This window comes from Anabas testudineus, chromosome 13 (genome assembly GCF_900324465.2).
Source record: "Anabas testudineus chromosome 13, fAnaTes1.2, whole genome shotgun sequence".
Taxonomy (NCBI): domain Eukaryota; kingdom Metazoa; phylum Chordata; class Actinopteri; order Anabantiformes; family Anabantidae; genus Anabas; species Anabas testudineus.
Window position 1 is genome coordinate 908,357 of NC_046622.1, and position 25,377 is coordinate 933,733.

The 25,377-nt window shown below is 43.4% G+C and overlaps 2 protein-coding genes and 1 non-coding gene across 3 annotated transcripts; all 3 read left to right on the forward strand.

Annotated features, from left to right (window-relative positions):
* The first annotated feature begins 253 nt into the window (after window positions 1-253).
* LOC113167451 (interleukin-1 receptor accessory protein-like) lies at window positions 254-20,426 on the forward strand. Its single transcript, XM_026368081.1, has 12 exons — window positions 254-750; window positions 4,864-4,949; window positions 9,796-9,991; window positions 10,425-10,508; window positions 12,257-12,479; window positions 12,816-12,984; window positions 13,087-13,158; window positions 15,164-15,290; window positions 15,837-15,985; window positions 17,286-17,429; window positions 18,503-18,646; window positions 19,007-20,426. Coding segments are annotated over exons 1-12 (1,851 nt in total). The 5' UTR covers window positions 254-748; the 3' UTR covers window positions 19,462-20,426.
* Window positions 14,311-14,401, forward strand: trnar-ucu. Its single transcript is given in 2 exon segments — window positions 14,311-14,347; window positions 14,366-14,401. It is a non-coding gene; the product is annotated as a tRNA-Arg (tRNA).
* A 1,259-nt stretch (window positions 20,427-21,685) lies between the features above and the next one.
* LOC113167484 lies at window positions 21,686-22,841 on the forward strand (the record flags this gene model as incomplete). Its single annotated transcript, XM_026368128.1, has 1 exon — window positions 21,686-22,841. A coding segment is annotated over one exon (846 nt), but the record flags the coding sequence as incomplete, so codon positions are not given.
* Window positions 22,842-25,377: the final 2,536 nt, after the last annotated feature.

Consider the following 25,377-nt stretch of genomic DNA (forward strand, 5'->3'; position numbering starts at 1 on the left):
TAAGAAATAAGAAATAAGAAAAAGGAATAAGAAATAAGAAATAAGATATCAGAAATAAGAAATAAGAAATAAGAAATAAAAAATAAATAAAAAATAAGAAATAAAAAATAAGAAATAAGGAATAAGAAATAAGAAATAAGAAATAAGAAAGAACTAATGACAGATCACAGATCTGAGCTCTGTGTGGTGTCGTAACGTGTCTGAGGAGGAGGAGCAGAGTCAACCGGAATAAACTCAGCTCCTACTTCCTACACTCACACACTGTCTGTCTCTCTGTCTCTCTGTCTGTCTGTCTCTCTGTCTCTCTGTCTCTTTGTCTCTCTGTCTCTCAGCTGCTTTAACTTTTCTCTTTTGTCGCCCTCGACTCAGAAACTTTGGATCCAGTTTCTTGGACTTGTTCCGGACTCGGACTCCGGGTCCAGCTGTGAGCAGATGTGTGTCTGAGTCTCGTCTCTGTCCCGGTTTCTGGACCGGATCATCTTCAGTTAGTGGTTTTGTTCCACCGGCTCTGGACCGTTCCTCCTGCAGATTTACAGCCGGGATCGAGTCCTGACACCGGGCCGTTAATCTTCAGAGCCCCGCTGCTCCCGGGGGGTGGGGGTGGGGGTGGGAGGCAGCAGGACTCTCAGTGAACACGGACGAATCCGGGACCACATTCTAGTTCGATCCAGTCTTGGACCCGCCCCGCTCCAGCAGCTGCAGCAGCCGGACCGGACAGACTGGAGGAGACCGTCCGGACCCGCTGTCCATGTAAGTCCAGCTCCTAAATTGATGGTTTTGCTTATGGAGTTTCGCACTCGCCCGGTTGTTGCTCGCTTATTGTTCAAGTGTGTGAAAAGCGAGTTCAGGTCTGTGGGTTGTTCTGGTTCAGGAGAACTGGTCCAGAGGACCGAGACTCTTCAACATGTTTCACGGGACCTCCTGCTTCAAATCCTGCGTGCGGATCTCGCTTTAGAAATGTCTCCATTTGTCGTTATTGCGGTTGTTCTCATCAGTATTTACAGACAAACTGGGACACGAAGCAGAACAATAGAATCTAGACTTCGGCTTGAATCCTTAATTCAAGTTGACCTGTGTTAATGCTCTAAGACTAAAACACCAAGTGCTCAGCTGCACTTTAATTTAAGGTTCAGACTTGATTTCCTGAAACTCCATTAGATGTGTTTTAAGTAAAAGAAGTGCAAACAGCACTAACTCTGAGAAAGGCTTTTGGGCTCCTGTGTCTTTAAGCTGCCCTCCACCCATTGGTCAGCTGGTGAAAGACTTCCTGTGGGTCCAACTACGTCCTAAACATAAATGAGTTTATTCTTATTCAGTAGAACTGTTGAGTTTTTTTTTAAATATAGCTTCTTAAATAAAAACCAAAACTATATCTCAGGTACATATTATTAAACATAGACATTTAACAGTCTCACTCCTGGTTTCTCCACCTGCCCAGGTCCAGTTGGAGCAGCTGAAAATCCTGCTGCCTACTGGGGCAGAGTCACAGTAACATCAGAACATGGCTCTGAGTCTGGAGTAGGACTGTCCGCTGGCACAGTTAGACGTTCTTCATTGATCCAGGCTGGTAATCAGATTATTGTCAATCAGATCAGTTTGGGGGCTCTGCAGTGGTCAGCAGAAACACAGCTGCTCACTGCAGTTCACCTGCGTCATCATCATCATCATCAGAGCATCAGTTAATGAATGTAGGAGAAACGAGCTGTTCTCCACCGTTTGTCTACTTTTAATTAAAAGTTGAAATTAAAATGAGGCCTCGTCATCATCATCATCATCATCAAATGTCAGCAGTGAATGAATGAATACAGGAAACTCTGGTTGGCAGAGTTCTACGGAGAAAAGAAGAATTTCTAGAATACTTCAAACTGAACTTTGTACTAAAATAAGTCAAATTCCCACGTTGAGGTCGTTCGTCTCCTCTAACGGCGGCGTCTCTCTCTCCAGACTCAGATTTTAAAAGGTTCGTACATGAGGCCCAGATATAATGAAATTCCTCTGACATCAACGTCCTAAAAACAGAACTCATCAGGTGACTGATCGTAACACGTGTTAATATTGACTATTCAAATAAACGTGTGTCCAGGAATAAAACAGCTGTTGGATTGAAACTCAGTTTAACAGAGTCGGACGTCAGGAGTGAAACAGATGCTGAGAAAAAATCGGATGTTTTTAAAAACTGCTGTTCATTGACGCAGACAGAACAGAAGCAGGAGCTCAGACTTGAACTGCACGATGGCCGGGAGCTGTTCCTTCTAGAAACACGTTCTAGAAACACGTTCCGTTTGGTTTTTCATCCAGTGATTTTGATGAAGACTGGGATTGATGTTATTTAGGTTTTAATTTGTGGAACAGTTGTTGAAGTGGCAGATAAACAGAATCTGAATTAAATGTTGTGAACAGAAGAGATTTGAGGAAAAACATCAGATGATAATTCATAGTTGGATCAAGAGAAAGTGAGAATTATCGGAATCGTGTGGTTCGACCCAGAAGAAGCAGCAGCAGTTTGTCAGAGCTCAGGTTGAAAAAGGACCAACCGGTTTTCTGACTCACATTTACACACAACGCTGACTGATGGTGGTTCACACCGTGACGGCAGGAAACGTCCTCAGAACACAGGAAAACGCTGAGTGGTAAAACGAGCCACTACCCACAATCCTCTGTGGTGAGGGGGTGGTTGTTATCATCTGATGTCAACATTACACACATGCACACACACACACGGGTTTTCCTCTTTGTGTGTGTGTTTGCTTGGCTGTCTGCGGGGGTGGAGCTTTGTACCACGTGGGGCCTTTTATCTGGTTCTCACCTTTAAAGGTTTGTTTTTCAGACCTAGTTTGGAATCAGGGTTAGGTTCAGGCTGTGGGGTTGAGTTCACGTCACTCTAGTCTCTATCAGACGTGCTGAACACCACGGCGTCCTGTGTGACTTCATGTATGTTGCTCGTCTGGTCCAGGCAAAACTTGAACTAGTTTGTCTGTAAACTAAACTTTAAGGTTAAATGAAGACTCCAAGACGGCCCTGCGTCCGATGGTCGACTGCTCTGACTACTGAACCACAGCTGTCCGTAGACGGGCCGGTGGTTGGTTTGCTTTTCCTGTGTTGCATCGTGCTAATGCTGAAAGAGAGAGCAGTGCGAGCTCTTGAAGGTATTTTTATTAGGAGCACAGGGTTCAGGCCTGTTTTCTACTCGCAGGGCAAAAACCAAGGAGTTGGTTCAAAACCCGTGAGAAGTGACACTTACAGCCGACGGGCCCTGAAAGACAGAACAGAACAGAAATCAGCAGTAATCTCACCTTGAACACGCTCAGAGGCTCCTTCCTACTGTGGACAGACGTGTGTTTGAGTGTGTGTGTGTGTGTGTGTGTGTGTGTGTGTGTGTGTGTGTGTGTGTGTGATGGATGGGGCTGTGGAGCAGCTCTGGTTCTGGATGTCCCTCCTGGGATCCACTAGCTCTGCCTGATCGTCCACCGTGACACTTTCTCTCCACTCGTCTCTTTCCTTTTATCCTCGCTCTCTGCTTCGTCCACCTTCACCTCTTCTCTCTGTTTCTTCCAGGTTCATGTTCAAACATGTTTGATTGATAATAGAAAATTCAATTTGTAATTGTTACGATTTAATCAGAACCAAACCTCCTGATGCTGACGGAGAGTCACTTCTCCTCTCGTATTGTTTTAAAATGAATCATTTTAAGGAGCTTGAAGAGATAAACTGAGTATAAAAAGTGCTGTGTCTTCATTTAGTCACTTTGTGCACGTTAACGGGCTAAAAGAGAACTTGTGTTCATTAAACTGTAATAAATGTTGAAGCTGCAGCACAGGAGCCGAGTTTCTCAGTTCCGCTGCTGTCAGTGATGTTTTCCTGCAAATAATTCAACATGTGATCAGATCATAATTGTTACTCTTGGTTATTTACAGTAAATGAACAATTTCTAGTTCTCTCATCATGTCTCCTGTGTCTGCACTCATCTCATCATCTTACAGCACGTGAAACACTTTTAGTTTATTGTTTTAGCCGACTTGAACTACAGCATGTTTCAGATGTCATACACTGTCCTCTGAGCTCCCAGAGACACCGGCTTTATGTGTTTTTCAATTTGTGTATCAGACACAAAAATCACCCACTGATCCTTAAAAGCATGGAAATAAAAGCCAAACTCTTGAAGCTGGTTTTTACATGTGGAGAGAAACGAGGTAAATTCATCAGATGGAGAGATGAACGGGGTGAAGGTCGTTATCGTGAATCCATCTCCTCTCATCTCCTATAACCATCAGATTAATCCACCTTCTCTGATTTAACTCTGCTGCTGCAGCAGGTTTATGGAGGGGGTGAGAGACTCGACACACACGGCGGCAGCAGAGAGAATTATAGAGGATAGGATATGAATCTGGACAGACACGTATATGTAACATACAACCAGCACGTCTGAGTACGATTCCTTTAATTTCTTTATCCTCCATGTGTTACTAAAAAAGGTGCAACAGGTCCCAGAGTGTCCAGCAACACTGAAAAATATCAAAATCTAAACTAAAACAACATCAAATTTTTATGATTCCTGCTGATGACGTGTTAGTAAAAACTAGAAATACTGACTCGTGGGTTGAGGCCAATCGGTCAAGTTTCAGTAAGAAAAAGAAGGAAAGTGGTGAAATTCAGAATAAATAATAGAAATAGGAACATTAAGCTCAGTGGTTGTGTAGCTCCGTTTGTTTCTTATCTTGGTATCTGGGACGCCATGCTGGTTTATCTGAGTACTGGTGTTACCAGCAGTAGTTCTTTAATTCTTTGTGAATCTTTGATTTTCAATAGATTTATTGTCACTTGAATTTCAAACTGGATAAAAAAAGATTTTTCTTCTGTCTGCAGGGCGTCCTGCTTCTCCACCCTCGTCTTCCTCTTCGTCGTGGCAGTCGGGATGACACCGGTCAGCAGCCAGGCCAGCGACCCGACAGGTACGTGACGGCTGTGACAGCGGGGTTGTGCTCTGAGCTCGTTAGAGGACAAATCAATGACACCAGTCCCGTTACAGAAGTGTCTGTTCCACTGCCTGTTTAACCTGAAGGGTGGATGTGAGGCACCAGCTGGTTCGGTTGTTTTAGCAGAAAAATACAGTAAATGCACCAAAATGTTACAGGAGCAGGAAACTGGTGCATGGATCCGTTGGTGTCTGGATTTATTTCTGAGGTGAAGGGAATTAAAAATATGAAATATGATCCTAATGCCACTTTTATTTAACCTTCCACATTATCGAGGTAAAGGGAAAGAAAAATGGTTCTTCATGTTGTGCAACTCTGCACAAGCGGGGTTAATTAAAAGCTGAAGCTCTCGCCCCGTGGGACGTTGAATGGATGGTTCCAGAGAGAGGAGGGTCATTTGTAAGACTGTCTGAGTGTAGAGGGGAGGAGGAGGCGGTGGACGGTGGGAGGCTGGCATGGAGGAGGATGGAGCGATGTAAATGGAGCAGAGGAACAGATACTCTAGGGGATAGATGGAAGGAGCTGATGGGACGAAATGAGATGAAACTTCAGAGTCCTGTGGGGGATCTGGGTTGTTACACCAACAAACTGCTGTAATGCTCTTCATGTTAATGTGATTAATGTCCCATAACGTCCCAGCTGTTTGTCTAAACGTCCCCCGAGACAGCCCCTCCCAACAGGGTCTACGTTTTACAGGCCGTCATTTCTTCAATTCAATTCAGTTTTATTTGTATAGCTATAGAAAACCCAACAGAACCAGGATCAGGGAAGGCGGTCATCTGCCTCGACCGGTTGGGGTGAGTGAAAAGAGGAGATAGAAAATAAGTTTGGCAGGACCATTATCTGAACCAGAACCTGAACTGGGAGCTGGTTCCTCAGGAGAGGGGCTTGGTAGCTAAAGGCTCTGCCTCCCATTCTACATTTGGAAACTCTAGGAACCACAAGTAGACCTGCAGTCTGAGAACGGAGAGTTCTGCTTGGAAGATATGGAACTATGAGGTCTTTAAGATAAGATGGAGCCTGATTATTAAGGGATTTATAAGTTAGGAGAAGAATTTTAAATTCAATTCTGGATTTTACAGGGAGCCAATGGAGAGAAGCTAACGTAGGAGAAATATGATCTCTCTGACTAATTCCAGTCAGAACTCTGGCTGCAGCATTTTGGATTAACTGGAGGCTCTTTAATGAGTTATTGGGACATCCCATTAATAATGAATTACAATAGTCCAGTCTGGAAGTAACAAATGCATGGACTAGTTTTTCAGCATCACTTTGGGACAGGATGCTCCTAATTTTAACTTTAATGTTTCTCAGGTGGAAGATTCAGTTCTAGAGATTTCTTTGATGTATGAAGTGAAGAAGATATCCTGATCAAAGAGACTTCTCACAGTGTTACTTGAGGCCAATGTCAAGTCATCTTTGGTAACGGTATGGTTAGACATCATGTCTCTAAGGATTTTAAGGCCAAACAAAATGACCTCTGGTAATACTAAATTAGAGAACATCCAGGCCTTTATGTCTTTTTAGCAGCTTGAAGTGCTGCTTATTGACTAACAACTGGAAACCACTTTTTTTCTATCTGCTGCACTTTGCTTCAGTGTCCGATGAGCTTTACAGATACAAACCACAGATGATGCTTGTTGTAGGTTGATGATGTAAACAGAAGCTCTGAATCAGCAGAAACAGATTCACCACACGGTGCCGTTTGAAACTCTCAGCAGCTGCGACGCTGCACACCCACAAGTAAAACACAGAACCTGGAAACATTATTGTGATAAGTGATTCATGTTCAGAAGGACCATTTGTGGACATAGACTGGTCAGACACTGGTGGGGGTGTAGCTCAGTGGCAGAGTGTTTGAGTGCAGATCAAGAGGTCTCTGGATCAAGTCCAGATGCCCCCTGTGTTCGATTCTCGTTTGTCTCTAAAAACTAAAACTAGAAAACACAACAGACAGAACTTACATGTGAGTTACTGCATCATCATTATATCCTGTCTTTGTGTGGAGCAGCTAAAACCTGTTTGACAAGAAAAGACCTGCAGCAGCATGTTACAGAGGGGTAATGTGTGCGCTGGGATGGTGGAACTGCTGGGGGTGTATGGAGGGATGAGACTGGTATTAGTGGAGATGGATGGATGGATACTGTGGAGGAAGGAGGAGGTGGATGGATGTTGGAGAATGTTTTAATAGAAAGACTAATACTCCTGCAGAGAAAACCTGACAGGTCAATTACCAACACACACACCCAGACCCACTGTGCACACGAGGCGTAGAGAGCCTCCATTAATCCAGGATCGGGAAAACCAGCGGCGCTGAAACCGGCCCACACTGTAGCCTCTCAGACTAACGAGGAACCCGTGAATTTCACTTTCACCTTACAGTTGACTTTCTTCACAATTAATCAAACCTTTTTTGTAGCTAACGGCTGCAGCCAATAATTATTTAGACTATAAATTCATTCTTCCTCTTCTTTTTTCATTTATTATATTTACAACACAAAACACTGTGTTCGGGATCAGAACGTGGGCAGCACGTCGTCATGTAAGATCATCACTTACTCAGCTTTTCACAGGGCTCAGGAGTCATCATGTGATCATTATCTCACCTTTTTATCACTGAGGTTAGATGTTCTGTTGTAATGCCCTGAACAGTTGTAAACGGGGGTTCTAACACATCGAGGGTTCCTAAACTGGTTCCTGTGATGTCTTTGTCGGGTTTAATCAGGACTTTATGCATTTTCTTAGTAGCTATGCTGGGTTTCAGAGTCAGCAGTAATCTCTATTGGATACCCCTCATCAGTGTAATGAGCTGATGATCTCTTGTCTAATTGAAGACACTGGAGGACGCCTGTCTATAAAGAACACATTAGTCATCACTATTATTATCACGTATCGAACAGTCATCGTGTTTGTCCTCCTTCTAATTAACTCATGAGGAGCTAAAGACCTTGAAGTTTGTGCGTGTCGCAGTTTTTATTGACGCATTGGCAGAAGTCTGAAAACGTGATTAAAGTCTTTGAACTCATAATGTGGTGATACTCCGATGCTCTATTGAATGTGGTCATCTGCAGTGAAACACCCACGAGAAAAAAACCTGATGCAGTTTTCCCATATTAAGAATAACTCACTGCTGCAGCCAGGACCAGAAAACAAATCTTTTATAACATATCATTTAACATATTTCTACACTCTTCTAACCTTCAGCTCTGCTGAAATGTGCGATCGACCTCTAAGTCTCTAGTGATGATGTCTCCGTCACTGTGTCCTGGCTATCAGACATGCCCTCCTTCCCATTAATCTGATGGCAGCTGAACCTGTCGGCTTCATGTCTAAATGAGCACCCCGCTTCTCTAAAAGTCACCACATCAATCTTTCCAGGTCGGACCCAGTAACATTTATATGACAGGCCTGTGCTGCACACAGCCTCAGATAGGCACCAATGTAGCTGTGGCTGTATCAAGTGAAGAAATGAGGATTTCTGGAGCTGAGGGAGCAGAAAATGTCCAGTCGGACGTCTTATTCCGTCCATTCCCTGACGTCTGTGTTGCATATTAAAAGGAAACCTGTCATATTGTCAGTGTTTGTGCATCAAGTGGCCCAGCTGGTCAGCTAGCGTGTGCATACTGTGGCTTTCTGTCTGAAAGGAGCTGTGAAGAACATGAATGTAAAAGTGACCAAAGTCTGAATGGCAGAAAGTCACTGGAACACATTGATGAAGGCAGCACTGTTTCATATGTAAAGTCTGGACAGGGCTGCCTCATCCGTCCCGTGGGAGTCTTTTCGATCTTGTTAGTATCGACGCCTCCTTATCTGCAGCTCTGTATTGTCGTGACCAGGTCTTTAAAGAGGTTTCTGTTGGTGTAGATTCAGTCGCGCTCAGTCGCTGGAGTTCTGGTCTTTTTACATGAGGACTAGAGACTGATGTGAGAGGATCCTGCAGATTTCTGCGGTGCTGCAGAGCCTGGGAATAGGTGAAAACATCATTTACCACATGGCTTCCAAAATGTGGCATATTTCACTCTGTACTGAAAACTGACAGTGGATTTCTTTACTGCAGCCTCATATGACCAGTAGGTCTCTGAGGTCCAGTCCGGGTCTATTGGTGGTTTTTATTTCCTGGGGACTGAGACTTAATTCTGTCTTTGGATTAAAATAGACAGTTTTAAAAATATCTACTGAGCCACTTGTGTAACATTCAGATTTATTTCCTCTACTTCTGTGTATCATACGTCTGTGACTGCTTTTCTCTTTCCTTGCGAAGCTCGATGTGACCAGATCTAATCACCGTGATCAGAACTGATTAACCAGACATTTGTGTCCCACAGGAGTCCGTTTCAGAGCTTTTCCACCCCGACAGAAATAAGAGGTTGAGATATTTTCAGCATCAGGGTCAGACTCAGAAAACAGATCTTTGGCTTCTGTTCAAAAATGTCAGCAGTGTGTTTTTGTATCTGCATCAGTGTCTGTGTAGTTCTTTTATGCCACACAGCTCTGATTGTATTATATTATTATTATTTTCATATCAAATTAAATGAATTAAAGCCTCCTCTCCTGCAGGAGTTTCTGTAAAGTGTTTAATGTGCAGCTCAGAGACGTTTCAGCGTTTTACTGCCTGTAATGACGGATGTTGTTCTTTTAACGATGACCGACACTAAACTCTGTTTGATTGTCACATGAAAACACTAAATCAGAGCTGGACCAACACAGGGAGACGCACAACTGCTCCTCCTCTGTTCACTCTGTCACTTTATTATCATGAAGCCATTATGACAGTAATAAAAAACACCTCTGACCTTTAAACTTCTCCCTCCCTCTGTCTCAGAGCCCATGTGTTATGATTGGGGGGAGTCCAGCAAGGCAGCGGTCTCGGTCGTGGAGGGGGAGGTCGGTTGGCTCTCCTGTCCTCTTTTCTCTCACCCCTCCGTCTACAACTACAGCTCCACCCAGAGCACCGGGCACAACCTCTTCTGGTACCGACTCCCTGAGGGTCACGACCTGGAGCAGCCAATCACATACAGGTAAATTCCAAACAGGGGGGGCTGTTACTACTGGGCCAAACCCCCATCCATCCAGTGCTTGCACTCTGACATACAGATGATAGATGTCATCACTCTAAATTTCCCCCTCTGCACCACAAACTCACTTACTGAGCGGGGTGGGGGGGCATGCTGCTAACCCGAGCTGACGACTTCCTGTTCATCATGTTCATCATGTTCATCATGTTACAGCTAAAAATATGAAAACATGGGTGAACTGAGGTGTGACAGAGTGGTGGTGGTAGAGGTGGGGGTTGCTTTATGGAGGGGGTGTTTCTCACTTGGAGAGTCACTGATTGATGGAGAGCGCTCTAACGATGTGTGGTCGTTGTTCTAACGTCGTTCTAATTGAGTCGTATCTGATTGACCTTCATTCAGACACTAATGAATGACTGATGCTCGTTCTTCTGTGCAGCTCGCGGCTCAGCAAAGACAGAGAGAGACTGTGGCTGCAGCCGGCCACCGCTGCCGACACCGGACAGTACATCTGTATGCTCCGGTAAGACACAGACTTCACTGACTGCAATGTAACATCAATCAGCTTAGAGATCTCCGTAAAAACACAAGTTATCAGCACCTCAGACACCGTCAGCAATAAGACAGGTTTGAAAATCAAATGCTGACAGTCGCAGGAGGTGCTGTCACCTGAGGCCCAGTAGTTTGTGGTATTTAATAAAGGTTTGAACATTAACAGACTAATAAACGACCTGCAGGACCCAGAGAGACCTTTTATTTAACGAGCACTTTCCAGGTAATTAAAAGAAAAAAAGCCTAAAACGATCTAACATGGTGGAAAGAGTCAGGACAAGAAGACATGAAGATGTGTCTTTACGACCTTTCTGAGCTCAATAGCCAACTCCAGGTAAACAAATTACATTCAAACTACGTCTGAAAACTCGACTCCAGCCTGCAGCGGGTCTAACATCAGACCCACAAACAGTCCGTGCAGCAGCTCAGAGATAAAATCAGCTGCCTCTCTCTCAGCGTCCGTCCTCCGCTCGACACTTAATCAGCTAAAGTGGCTCTAAGAGCTGCTCAGCAGCTCAGATGTGACCTGTCAGCTGGCCTCCGTCCAGAACTGCATGTGACACTCACCAGGATCGGTTCATTTCCTCAGTGGAGGTCTACAAGTCACCGAGCTCAGAGGGTGGTTGTGCTCTGTGCAGGACTGGATCCGACTGAACACGAACACCACATGAAGCTGATCAGATGCAGAAAAGGACTCACGGGACACACGTATGGCTCAGTTAAAACTCTGGTTTATTGTTTGTAGATGGATCGACTTGACTTCCACCAATCAAATTTACAGATGTAGGTTTTTCTTGCTGCTTCATTTGTTGGTGTTCTTTCAGCGGAGATGCAGACAGGACACAGGGAGAGGGATTTAACTTCTATTATCATCTACTATTATCTATCAACTATTGATCATCTTACTGATAAATCAGATACATGTAATGAAATAAATAGAACTGTAAATAGAATAAATACAGAGTAAAGGTTTGATTAAGAGCTTCTCTGGTGGAGAGCTTCAACTAAACTGCACCACTCATTTTTCCATCAGTGACTCCATTTAATAAATCAAGCTGATGATATTTCTGCATTTTCTGTATGAATTTACAGTTTTATACATCTACGCAGGAGGTCACCCAGGATCAGCTGCCACTAAATAGGATGATGGATGAATCTGGGCCCAGAGAACTAGACAGTCCAACATAGAAAGATTCTAAAATGATAACATCTGTAGACAGAGACGGGTCCTCGGTCTCTGACAGGAAGGGTGTTAGCAGCTAGTCAGCAAAGTGTTATCAGAGCGGCCACAGGATGTTTCTCTTTTCTCTACTCTCAGGCTGTTTTTACTTGTTTTCAGCTCAGGTTTGTAAGAGAAGAACGGACTCCTGATGTTCTGCAGGACATCACTCACAGTACCAACATGTAGCGGCTGGTGTCCTCATGCTGCCCTGCCTACCATTGTACCTTGTACTTTGGATAAAAGCGTCTGCTAAATGACTAAAATGTAAATGTAGCAACACTGCAGTGGTTCAGAGCTGTAGGATGATCTGATCTAGTTCTGTCTTCCTGTGTGATCAGACGTCATTGTGCCTCGTGTCCTAGATTCTTTTGTTTGCAGTCTCTCAAAGATTTCAGTGCCCTGCTGTAACAAAGCGTCCAGTCAGAGAGCTTCAGAAACACGGTGAGGTTCAGTGGTGTTTCTGCAGTCGGTTGACGTTTCCTGTCTCTGTCCTGCAGCAACAAGTCGTCCTGCAGTAAGATCGCCATGCGTCTGAAGGTGTTGCAGCCTGACGAGGCAGCTCGCGGTGACAACTGTCCTCCTCTGGGTACCATGGCAATTACTCAGATGCTCATCCCGCTGCAAGGGGGGGACACCATGAACTGTCCAGATCTGCAGGATGCCACCAAGATGGCCGACAGCAACCCAACTGTCACCTGGTACCACATGAGAGATGGCTCGGTAATACTGTCCATCCATCCATGAGTCTAATAGTTATCTGCTGTAACACAGACCACAACAGGTGATCGGTTCATGTGGTGGATTGCCAGGCTCTGAGTAACATTTGTAGGCGGTCTACAGATGTTACTCAGGTGTTTAGGTGGTGTAAATTCACCCTCATTCTGTTTCAGTCAGTTCTGTTGTTCTAAATGCTCACAGCAGCGTTGGTTCTGCACAGATTCAACACTGAAGCAAAATCAAACTTTAGAGACCAACTTTCACACTCTCTCTCCACTGAAGCTTTACAAAGCTTTGTGTAGCTGAGCTGTCTCTATGACCATGTCCTGTGTGTTTCAGAGGTGTGACGAGTCTCTGTCCTGGCACCACGACCGGGTGCAGGAAGGAACCAAACTGATCATTTACGTCATGCTGAATGTGTTCGAGGGTGTATATCTGTGTACGATCCACTACCCGAGGAGAGGAAAAACCCTCAACTTCACCAGGAGCATCAACATCACTGCAGTCGGTGAGACAACCAACTAAATGCAATACCACCACTACTGGTACTGCTACTACTATCCATGAATATAATTGTGCAGGTAAACAGTGCTCTGTTTCAATCCCTCAGCTGCTTCCAGTGTGCCTAAACATCCGAGCATCCTCCACCCGACTAAAGACCAGGTCTTCACTGTCAGACAGGGTAAGTCAGCAGCAGAACCACTGCTTCTGATCCAGTTGTCGCATATTAATGATCTCGTGTGGGGACTGACTTCACTCAGGCCTCTGCAGACAGCTCCTCCTGCTGCAACAATACAGAGCCCAGTAAAAAACATTTGATGCAACAGAACAACCTTCTGCCAGCAGCACTGGCCAATCAGATTTATGCAAGCTCACATTCCTGGTGGAGGACTTTATAACAGGAGGCATCTGGAAGGTGTAGTTGTGTTTCGGCGTCAAACTCACTGGAACTGGAAACAGTGCCCCCACCAACACAGATGATTTTGGTCTGAACGCTCTCTAACAAACACAGACTCAGAATAAGAGGCAGGAGCAGAACTACGGCTGAGACAGTCTGTCAGGTTCAGGTTGAAGTGGACCAGTATTCTATCTAAATATCCAGGTGACTGAGAATAGAGGGAATTTACGAGGGCATCTGGTGGATTGATTGAGAACAGCAGCAGACAGGAAGAAAGCCCAAAACGAACAGGACTCAGAGACAGACAGACGGCAGGTTTTCAAAAAACACAGGTGAACATGCTCCTATGTGTCTTTACAGCAGACACACTGCACAGACGTAAGACGCAGCTGCTGGAAACCTGTCAATTACTGTCACAGGTGAACTTTTCTGCACCAACAGGCACATCTCCTTCTCCCAGATAATAAACATGTTCTTCTCCTTGTGTCTGTGATTCCTCCCAGTCATTTATTGTTTCTACTGCAAACACTGTTTCTCATAAAACTCATCTTTGTGGTATCAGCTGAAGTTTCTGTTGGACCACACTGTAAAACCAGCAGAAGACAAGTTCTACTTAAACGTGAATGTGAGGATTTATCTTTTCTCACTGCGGTCCCACTCGACTGCGTCGCGCATTAGGGACCCGCTGCTGTATGTATATGAGGCTGCAGACACATTGATCAGTGCAGATGACAGTCAGAGGTGGTTGAGATGAAGGATGCGGTTGTCACGGTGATGGAGTGGTACAGCAGAACCGTTCACTGCGGTAATTTGTTATTGATCAGAAACGATCATTGAATTAGACAAAAAACACGAGCGACTTATTTACAGGAAAGAAGAACACAAACGTACAGAAGAGAAATAATTCAACACAGATTGACGTGTGTGGAGCAGAGAGGCTCTGTGGCACAACGGACAGCGCGTTGGACTTCTAGTCAAACATGGGGAAGTGATTCAAAGGTTGTGGGTTCGAGTCCCACCAGAGTCGACTTTATATGTGGAGTCAATAAGGACTTGTTAAAATAATGAAAACCACATGAAGACTTTGTTATGCTCAGCATCTTGTCACAGGAGGAGCTGAGAACCGGACCATTGGTGGATCACTCCTCCTCATCCCATATCTATGTCATAATAAATAACCAGCTCACTCCTGTTGGAGAGTTGTTGGTCGGGACCCTGCACATGAAACCTGCTTTGGCCCGGTTTACTGAGAAACTGATATTAAATATATATATTTGGTGTTTTTCTTTCAACATGATTTTCTTTTGATTGACTGGCTCATGCTCCAGTGAGCACAGTGTCTTCAGACTGGAGGTGTTTGTCTCCTCCACCTGCAGCCGGGCTCTCAGAACATAAAGCGACTCAGACAGTGATGAAGAGGCTGAAGCTCTTCTGCCAACAACTTCTTTTAAATTGGTTTTCCTGAAAGCGGCTCAGAAGAGATTCAAGCCTCGAAAAATTAATTGTCCTAGCGGAATTATTGGAGGCTGCAGGTCTTCGTCTCATAAAACAAACAAATGTTCACTTGTCCTGTGCTGACACACACACACACACACACACACACACACAGTTAATATTACTGCTGATGAAACTGCACAGCACACTACAACCAGCAGCCTGTGTTCAGTTTGATGGATGATTAAAGGAAACAGTTTGTCCAGACTGATTAAAAAATGAGTTTGAACAGACAAAACAGTTGATGAATAAAATACTGTTAAGGTTTAATTTCAAATCTCATTCTCCCTGTCAGACTCGGAGGTGCGTCTGGTGTGCAGAGGTCATTTGCCGTACCTGGACTCTCCGTCTGACATTTGGTGGACAGTTGATGGGAAAACGCTGGATAAACTAGCCGATCACCGATTCTCCAACATCAACAGGTAGAAGACACATTTACCAGTTTTACCGTGTGGACAGAATAATGACTTGTAATGTGTCAGAGTAAATAAAGGATTGGAGTTCTAGTCCAGTCCTCAGTTCTGAGCTTGTGTTTTAGAGCTGGTCCTGAGCCTGTGCAGAGAACTGTGTCTGTTTTTAATGCAGTGCTGTCTGAGGACCTGATGATCACAGTGACCGCACAGTCACGGTCTTTCACTCCTCATGCTAACTACTTAACGAGTTGGTAATTAGTGGTGAGATGTTCCACACGGCTTTTCCTGTCCCAATTCCTGCATCAAATTCAAAATGAGCAAATATTATTAGCAACATCTGTGTCTTTGTACTATTTTCTTTCAAGTGTTGGTTTTACACAGCATCTCTACGGGTCTGGAAACAGAGCAGTAGAATTAGAAAAAGTCACTTTTGTATTAATCTATGGCAGCAACTGTTGTTTACTGTACTTGACGTCTTTGCAGAGCAAAGTTGGGTCCACAGAAACCTTCAGTTTTACTGGAACTGAAGGAGTGTGTGTGTGTGTGTGTTTGCAGACAGGTGAAGTACAACCTTGGGGACCGGACCATGGAAAGCACCCTTGTCATCCAGAACTTCCAGTCCGAGGACCTGAGCAGAGAGTACAACTGCTCTGTCAGGAACGAGAGAGGCTTTGAGACCCGCAGAGCTCAGCTGAGGGAGGAAGGTGAGGAAGAAATAAAGGCGTCAGACTCAGTGTGTGAGAGCAGAAAGCTCCACTGTCACGTTTTTCAGTCTTACCCAGACCAGATCTTTGTGCCACATGCAGGTTTTGGAGATGGTTCCTACTGTGGAACCTGTGCAGGAACAGTGGTGGAAGGTTTCTGCAACATTATACTTCTACTTACTACATTTCACAGGGAGATATTGTAGTTTTTACCCTCCTACATTTACTTAACACGTTTAGTTACTTTGCAGACTCAGATTATTAAAACTGAATATAGTGTAATCAACACACATTAATAATTAATCAAGTCCTAATAACTAAGATTTATTATCAGTTAACATTTATTCACTGTCTACACAGCAGCATGTACGACCAACAGCACCCTCACCAGCTGCAACACTAAAGTACACGTTAGTAAAGTACTTTACATGTACCTTTATGCCCTGTTGCTGGACACAGTATTTGTAGTATGTATAGTATTAGTATTTTTAGTAAATTATTTTCTACTTCTTCCATAACTTCTTCTAATTTGCACTGTGGTGTGTCTTAATCTACAGAAAGACGACAGTAAGATCTGTGCTGCAGTTAAAATCCTCAGAGAAGAATTGATTCATTATTAATTTTTTAGGCTCAGTGATAAAAATGTGGTGAAGAAAACGACATGCACAGACTCCAGAATGAGCACAGAGTTGAATCAGCTCTTCTCTTAAACAGTTTGAACATTATCACCTTCATGAATTTACTGCAGGGCTGTTGTAGCTGCGGCGAGACTTTAGGGACTGTAGAGCTAAGATGAACTTCTGCTGGGCTGTTAATGGTCTACGGACTCGGACAGACCGCGCTTTAGATCCAGGAAACAGCTTTGTCTCATTACAGCTGAAGTCTAACACATGAAAAATCTTCAACATCAATAAGAATAAATAAAGTGACAGAACCAAATATGTAAGTAGCTTAGCCGAGGTCCGGGGTCGGAGGTCAGGATGGAATGATGATGAAAATGAGAGTCAGTCATTCAGAGTCGTGACAAATGTGCAGATGAACGTGTTGAATTATTGAGAACAGTGTGTCGTACACATGTATTTATACTGAATTGATGATTTTCCAGTTCCAGCTTCCCTTTTGTGAGCAGACTCTGTAATTAGGATCACAGATGTGGGCATGGTTTGCATAAGGACACTAGATGTTAGTATTAAAACATTAAAATGCCGGACTGCTCCTTTAAGTCTCTTTTCACAGTTGAATGATTTTTTTTATTATTGTTGAACGACTGGTAAACTTCAGGTGTGTTCTGTCATGTCAGAGTCGCTGCCATCGGTGGAGCTGGGCTGTGGCCTCGGTGTGACTCTCGTCCTCATGCTGCTTCTCTTCGTCATTTATCACGTCTTCTGGTTGGAACTGCTGCTGCTCTATCGCTCCTGGTTCGGCACAGACGAGCGTCACACAGGTGACACACAACACATCCAACGTCTTTAGTGATCTCTGTAAACTCTTAGATAAAACTTGGTATTCAGTTACTGGCAGAGAAATAACTGTATTATAGACTACATGATTCTTTGTGTACCTTCATAGTTTACTGGTGTCCACGTGTTTTAAATTGTGCTGCACTTTTTAGTAGAATTGAAAAGAAGAGAAATGAGTAATAATCCCTCAGTGTCGTTTTTGCCAGGTAACTGAAATATCTGCACCTTCAGTTTTTATGTCCTGATACTAAATTTCTTCAGTTTAATGAAGCTCTTTTCTGTCCAGCTGCAGTTTAGGAGCATTTAGATTATTAAACCTTTTACCGGACAATGTACAGTGGCAAGAAAAAGTATGTGAACCTTTAGAATTTCATGTTTTTCTGCATTCATTTCTTATAAAATGTGATCTGATCTTCATCTAATATAATTTGCCTGAAGTAATAGCAAAAAATACCTGATCTTTATCTTTATTGAGAACAAGCATAAAAACCTCAGAACTGCTTTAGCTCGCTCACTTTAAGTCGTTCTATAGCATCTCTGTGGGGTTGAGGTCTGGACTCTGACTCCAAACGGTGGATTTCATTCTTCTGAAGCCATTCTGTTGTGTGTTTTGGGTCATTGTCCTGTAGCATCACTAAATGTCCACAGAGTTTGATGATACACTTTATGATAAAGTGCATAAAGAGGAGGTTATGAAGTCCAGCACGTATTAGATTTTTCCTGAACTATGCAGATTACACAGGTTCATTCTGTCCCTTTAATTCTGGAGAAGACATGAACGACATTATTAACTCACGGGTTATGATGGTTGAATTACCTCTAATTATTGTATTGTCTTGTTATTTTTGCATTAGGGCTTTAACCACTGTTAGTACGTGTTTAGTTCTGAGGAACCTTTCATCTGATTCCGTTGACGTTTATCTTGACCTTTAAATCACGGACGTGTTGACTCAACTTCCTACAGATACAGAAATGTACATGTTTCTGAGTTCACAGCTGATAACATGTATAACGTGTGTGTGTGTGTGTGTGTGTGTGTGTGTGTGTGTGTGTTCAGATGATAAGGAGTACGACGTGTACATCTCCTACGCGAGGAACAGTGAGGAGGAGCAGTTTGTTCTGACGACACTGCGCAGAGTTCTGGAGAACGAGCTCGGATACTCAGTGTGTATCTTCGACAGAGACAGTCTGCCAGGAGGGAGTGAGTACTCACATATACTGCAGTACACACACTCCTACTGCACTCTGAAACACTATTTTAAGAGAGAACACTTTATACTGTACTGCAGTATTGATTACAGTATAGAGTAGTACACACTGCTAGTACAATACACACATTCATAATGCATCATACTGCTGAACACACACATACTGTAATACACACTGGTACTACAGTACAATTGAATACACACAGATTCTATATACACATTATACTAGTATTGTGTTTTTTGCTGCTACTAGTTACTAGTTATGTTCCTAAAGCTGCTGCACATACAGACACACTTCATCTTTTCATCCATCATCCCTCCTTCACCATCCCATCCCTCCTCTTTCCCTGCAGCCATCACTGATGAGACTCTGAGTTTCGTAGCTCGTAGCCGGCGCCTCCTGGTGGTCGTTAGCCCGGGCTACGCTTCTCAGGGCTCCCAGGCTCTGCTGGAACTGAAGGCAGGCATTGATGGCATGGCGCGGGGCGGGCACCTACGGGTGATCCTAATCCAGTACAAGCCGGTCCGCAGGAAGGGCTGGGTCAGGGAGCTGAGGAGGGCCCGTGTGGCCCTGGCTCTGGTCCGATGGCAAGGGGACAAGTCCAAGGAGCTGACGTCCCGCTTCTGGAAGAGGCTAAGGGTGGAGTTACCTGTGAGGAGGGTTAGCAGCAAGGAGGAAGGAGAGGAGGGGAACAGTAAGGAAGCAGCTCTGATGAGGCTGCACAGTCAGAACAGCACAAACTCCCAGACAGGCCTCATCACCAACACCACCAAAGACCCACAGAAAGTCTTCAACTGTGCAGCATAGCCAGGACGGAGCTCTGCCGTCTGTTGGACAGCATTTTAGTCAGAGAACTTAACTGTGTCTCAGTAGAGCTGTACAGACATGTTAAAGATGGCTGAAAACCCGACATCTGGACCAGAGTTTCAGCAGCGTTTGTCGGTCCCAGTGATGTAGTCTGACTAGGACTGGGCAAACCTAATAAGTCACAGCTCGAGGAATGGAAAGCATTTTCACAGCTTAGCAGTAGCTGTCCTGTCATCATCGTAACCGACTCATGAACATAAGTCATTTCATTTGCACATTATAAAATATCATTATTTATATGTATTTTTATTACAGAGCTTCTTATGTGTAAGAAGGCTGGCTGCAGTATTTCTGATTAACTGTACGTGTTCGTATTTAGAGACAGACACCTGTCAATCAAAGCAACATTATTATTATTATTATTATGGAAGTACTCAGTACTTTTACTGCGTTCAAACATCTTATAGTTTTCAGGATACACCTCTCTGGCATTTACAACCTTAAAGCTGCATTTCCATTGAGCTGGATGTGTATTGACTTAGAGAGAATACATTTTTCCAAATGAAAAATACAGTATTCTAAAAATCTGTTTAAATGTAAATTAGACTTATTGGAGATCATCTGGAGCTTTCTTGAAAATATATATAGCTGTGCATCATCTGCAAATAGACCTAGATATAGTAAAATCACTGCAGCGCTCACGTGTTTCATGTGAAGCACAGATTTACGGTGGAAGAATCCATGCTCTGCACCGAAAGAAATTCTTTATACAAACCTACCTGATTCACAACTTTAAATTGTTGTAATTACTCAGCACTTTGTATTTTTATACGTTCAATATTTAAACATGAATTCAACTGTATATATTTGTTTCTTTTATAAATGCTGTTCATCCTATATTTTGTCATGCTCTAATTTTTATATTTCAGCAGTTTACTATTTTTTTAATAAATGTTTTCATCCAATGGTATGTCATCATCAGAATTCATTTCAAATGTCTTCCATTTGTACAAACACACACAAAGTCAGGAAAGTTTAATTCAAAGTAATATAATATAATTCTTGTAGTTATTCTTCTGTTATTCAAACATGTTGTAACTCTTATGTCCATAAATGAACTTTTACTGCAGTTTAATTCATCTCCGCCTTATCACAGTATGAGAATGTGAATATGAAAATATAACTTGAAGACCACTTACTGGGCCTTGGCTGAGCTTTCTATCACATTCTCCTGTCTGCAGAACAAATGCAGTCTGTTTTGTTCTGCTCTCTAATTCTCTCATTTATGTCCCGTTAGTAGCATTAGATGGAAAGTATAGGGACGGCAATATGGCAAAGAAATTTACACCAGTTAATAAAAAATAATAGTCCATAGTGTTTGTTACCCAGCAACTCTGTGAAACAACAACAGCACAACAAACTGTAGTGGAGTAAGAGATTCTCCAGTACAGTACAAATACCTTAAGTACAGGTGAAAGTACAAACAAAGTATTTCTTAGTTTCTGACCACCTGATTCAATTTGGACGTTGATTCTTTTGATTTTAATTCTTCATCTGTTGGTAGTTAGGGTTAACCCTTCAACAGATGAAGAATTAACTCTGGACCAGAGTTTCAGCAGCGTTTGTCGGTCCCAGTGATGTAGTCTGACTAGGACTGGGCAAACCTAATAAGTCACAGCTCGAGGAATGGAAAGCATTTTCACAGCTTAGCAGTAGCTGTCCTGTCATCAACGTAACCGACTCATGAACATAAGTCATTTCATTTGCACATTATAAAATATCATTATTTATATGTATTTTTATTACAGAGCTTCTTATGTGTAAGAAGGCTGGCTGCAGTATTTCTGATTAACTGTACGTGTTCGTATTTAGAGACAGACACCTGTCAATCAAAGCAACATTATTATTATTATTATTAGATGAAGGGCTAACCCTAACTTCCAAGAGATGATGGGTTAACCCTAACCCTAACTACCAACAGATGATGGGTTAACCCTAACCCTAACTACCAACAGATGATGGGTTAACCCTAACCCTAACTACCAACAGATGATGGGTTAACCCTAACTACCAACAGATAATGGGTTAACCCTAACCCTAACTATCCACAGATGAAGGGTTAATCCCTGCTCTGGGTTCATCCTCTGTGGACCCTGAGTTCCTGAAGTCCAGTATTTATTGTGTTGAAAGTACAACGTCCCTTCGATACCACAGTGGTTCCTGATGGACAGCTGCTGGTGTTTTTCAGTCCACAGTTCTTACCTGTCCCGTCTGTCCCCTGTCAGACCTGTGCGAGTCCATCCTGCAGTCGATGCAGCGGAGCCGCCGCCTGCTGTTCGTCCTCAGCCCAGAGTTCCTGGCAGAGAAAAGCTTCAGCCTCCTGGAGTGTCGTCTGGGTCTGTACCTCCAGCGCGGCTACCGAGCCTCCATCGTGGCTGTTGTTTGCCGCTCAGTCACGAAGTTGCCTTGTGTGGAGGTGGCTCAGCTTCGGCAGGCCGCTGTCAGCACCGTGTCATGGCGGGGGAGCAGGTCGGAACCACCCAGGTCTCGATTCTGGCTGCGACTCAGGCTGGCTCTGCCCGTCCGGCCGCTCGCTTTGGGCCGCAGGTTGATTGACAGCACGTCCTCACACTCAGATCTGGCTGCACTGGCGCTGCAAAGAGCGCAACGGATCCGGAACCAGAACCAGAGAGAAAGAGCCAATCAGAACAGCAGAAACAAGCGGGCTTCAGCCAATCAGCAGGCCTTGCTCAGGGTGAAGAGGCGGGGCATGTGCAAAGAGGCGGGAGCTCAGCACAGCAGGAGCTGCTCAGGGTGCGCTGGGTTTGTTGGCCAGGTAGAGCCCTGTGGGGTGGAGCTTACAGTGGAGACAGGGCTGCAGCAGGTGACACATCACAGGGCCGGTACTCAGTCAGAACCTGTTCCAAACACAGACCACACCCCAGCTCCAGACCCTGTCCATAACACACTTTCAGCTCCCAACCTCACCCCTATACCTGACCCAGTCTCAGACCCAGACTCTGATATCCTGTGCCCGACCTCTGAGCAGGACGACCCAGGTGAACAGTAGCAGGTGATTAGTTCCAGAACACCTGAGCAAAAAGATGTCAGCAGGAGATCAGAGGATCTCTACCATGCATGTAGCAGTTATTGTACCTGACCTCCCCACCCCTTAAGGCCAACTCGTGTTCTGCCTGCCCTCAGACCCGGCGTAGGTGATCCTGAGAGCAACTGTTCTGCTTGTTTTCCCAGCTGCACTTACAGCTTCTGGTTGACTGAACACACCTGATCCAGGTAATCGACAGTGAGGAGGACAGAGAGAGTTGGAAAACTAGCAGGACAGGGGCCCCTCAAGGACCAGGACTAGGCACTCATTTAATTATCCCCAAAGGCCTAAATATAAAGAAACACACCATCACGTTCTCCTTTTGTTATTTTAAATATTTATGTACTTGTACTACATTTGTTATTTATAGACCCTTATTGAGTAAAAAACAAAATGTGAGCTAGTTATGTGCTGTTCTAGTTTTCATAGTCTGCTCTAAATATTTCCTCTTTGGAACAAAAACATGTGACTTTGAATCAAAATTTAATAAAGCTTTGTATGAAAAATACAGAGAATTTGTGTTTTTTTCTGTTCCACAATCCCAAAAATCTGTCAGAGCATCAGAAAAGGTGTGGGGCTCATGTTTACTGATTCATTCTGATGGATGCCACAGGACAGTCATCCTCTGGGAAAGGCCTGTAGTTCAGATCCAGGACCATCAAACTAGGCGAGGTCAGAGGAGAGGGCGGTGACTCAGCTGCAGCCTTAGAGGAAACAAGTCAAGAGGCGTTAAACACCTGAACTCAGCAGTAACAGAAACAAGGACGTCAGAACATTTACAGGATGTAGTGTGGAAAAGAAGGGGCCAAAAAATAATCATCTAAAAAATGCTGCATCAAGGACAGCAGCTGCATGAAAAGTGCTCTACTGCAAGTAGTGTTAGTGTAGAGGTTCAGTGTGGGCCCAGATAATAAAACATCAGCATTTATTAGTTCACAAAACAGCCGTCAGATAAATATAGACGAGTAAAGTACCACACAATTGTACCTAGGTACAATATCTACCTGAGTAAATGTACTTATTTAACGTGAATCAGTCAGTGACGACCTCCAAACTAAAGGGGGCAGCTGTAAACCACGGCTGTGTCCAACCTGTGTCAATGAAGAAGAGGGACCACTCCCAGGTGATGGACACGTGTCAGCAGGTGCTGCTGAGTGTCTGAGCTCTTTTCCTGGACATGAAGTTTGAAATGTTTCAGCTGAGCTGTGACACCAAACAACAACAAACTGTGAGTAAACCCCACACTCAGTCTGCGTTAACGTGGTAGTTAGCTATTGAACCTAGTACCTCGTTTAAACCATTTACAGCTGAACCTAGAATCTACAGATCTCTTCTAACCATCTGGGGGAAAAAACATCCAGTGACTCGAACGATAACAAAGATTTTGACATTTTTACTTGTTACAGGAAGACGTGACTGTTTCTGCATCAAAACAAAGATGGCGGTCGTCTGGACCGGAAACAGAAACTCTGCATGGACAAAAGGCTTAAAATCAGTTTGATCACTTAGTGGACCGAATAATTTATCATCCAGATAGTTTGAAGAGACACTACAGATGTTTAGAATAGCGGCAGGTTTTCTAAACGACGTTCTGGATTTTAATTGTTAGAATTTGTAGAGTTTGACCCGGATGTTTGCTACTCGGATCTACGGTAAACCCAGTGGGACAAAACTCGTCTTTGATAAACCGCAGTCGTTAAATATATATTTATATGAATCAGTAACATGTTGATCCATATTTTAATCCAGGTTCTGATCTGAAACTGTTCCACTAATGTGAGACCGGAACCAGCCTTCAGCAATTAAGCCCTGAAAATTAATTACCAATTAGTCTTCTATGATGTGTAACATGTAAATAAATAAATATGATGTTTTCATAGGAGACTTTAACATAAATAAATAAAGTGAGGTAACACATTATTTTCCACCGCTGATTGTTTCCTGAAGCAGTAACACAATCTTTCTGTTCTTTATGCTTTTTAAAATCCTGGTTCCAGCATCAAGTGTCTCTCTCACTGCAACATGTTGGACTGTCTGTGATTTGCCTACAAAGGTAAGTAGATATTTGTATTTAAGGTTAAAGAATAAGTTCTCCGTTCACAAAACTGCAAGAGACAGATGGTTTTATTATTTTAATCTTAATATGATTTTATTGCATCTGATCTTGGATCACTATGTGCATATAAAGTACAACAAAGTGTTGATAGTTTAAATAAGGAGGGTCAGATGAGTTTTATTTTGAAATCCCAACTGCACCTACTGTTCACAGGTGTACAATTTAAAAAATCACCAGGTGTCACTGTTTGACCACTGAACCTGTCAAAACCTGAGTTTGGTCAAGTTTGACTACTTTAAAATATAAGTTACATCACTAATGTTTTAAAAGAAAACCCAGATTTCTCACTGTATATGTGGTAATAACTAATTTGGTTGATAATTAATCATAAATAAGTCAGTTAATGTAGCAGAATTACAACTGCACACATAAAAGAGTAGTCTTATAGGGAACTAAACCAACTGTAATCTTATGTGAAAATAATAAATAAATACCACTTACAGTTTGTGCTAATAAAGGCAGAATCCTGTTATTTATTTAATGTGGAAATTAAATATAATCTGCTGCATGTGAAACGAGCAATTATCAAAACCATAGTAAAATAAAAATGAGAAAAACACCTTTACCAGAAATATAAGCTGTAATTATTCAGAGCTCTTCTCGGAGCATCATCCATCATTTCCAGTCGCATTTCCTGCTGCCGCCACAGGATCAATGGCAAAATGGCACAGTTGATTTAGGCACTTTAAGCGTG

What these genes read in the sequence shown, in the direction of transcription:
- LOC113167451 (XM_026368081.1), top strand. An exon ending in CGATTCTCCAACATCAACAG is followed by an intron (nt 15,291 to 15,836) that starts GTAGAAGACACA and finishes GTGTGTTTGCAG; the next exon opens with ACAGGTGAAGTACAACCTTG. An exon ending in AGACAGTCTGCCAGGAGGGA is followed by an intron (nt 18,647 to 19,006) that starts GTGAGTACTCAC and finishes CTTTCCCTGCAG; the next exon opens with CCATCACTGATGAGACTCTG.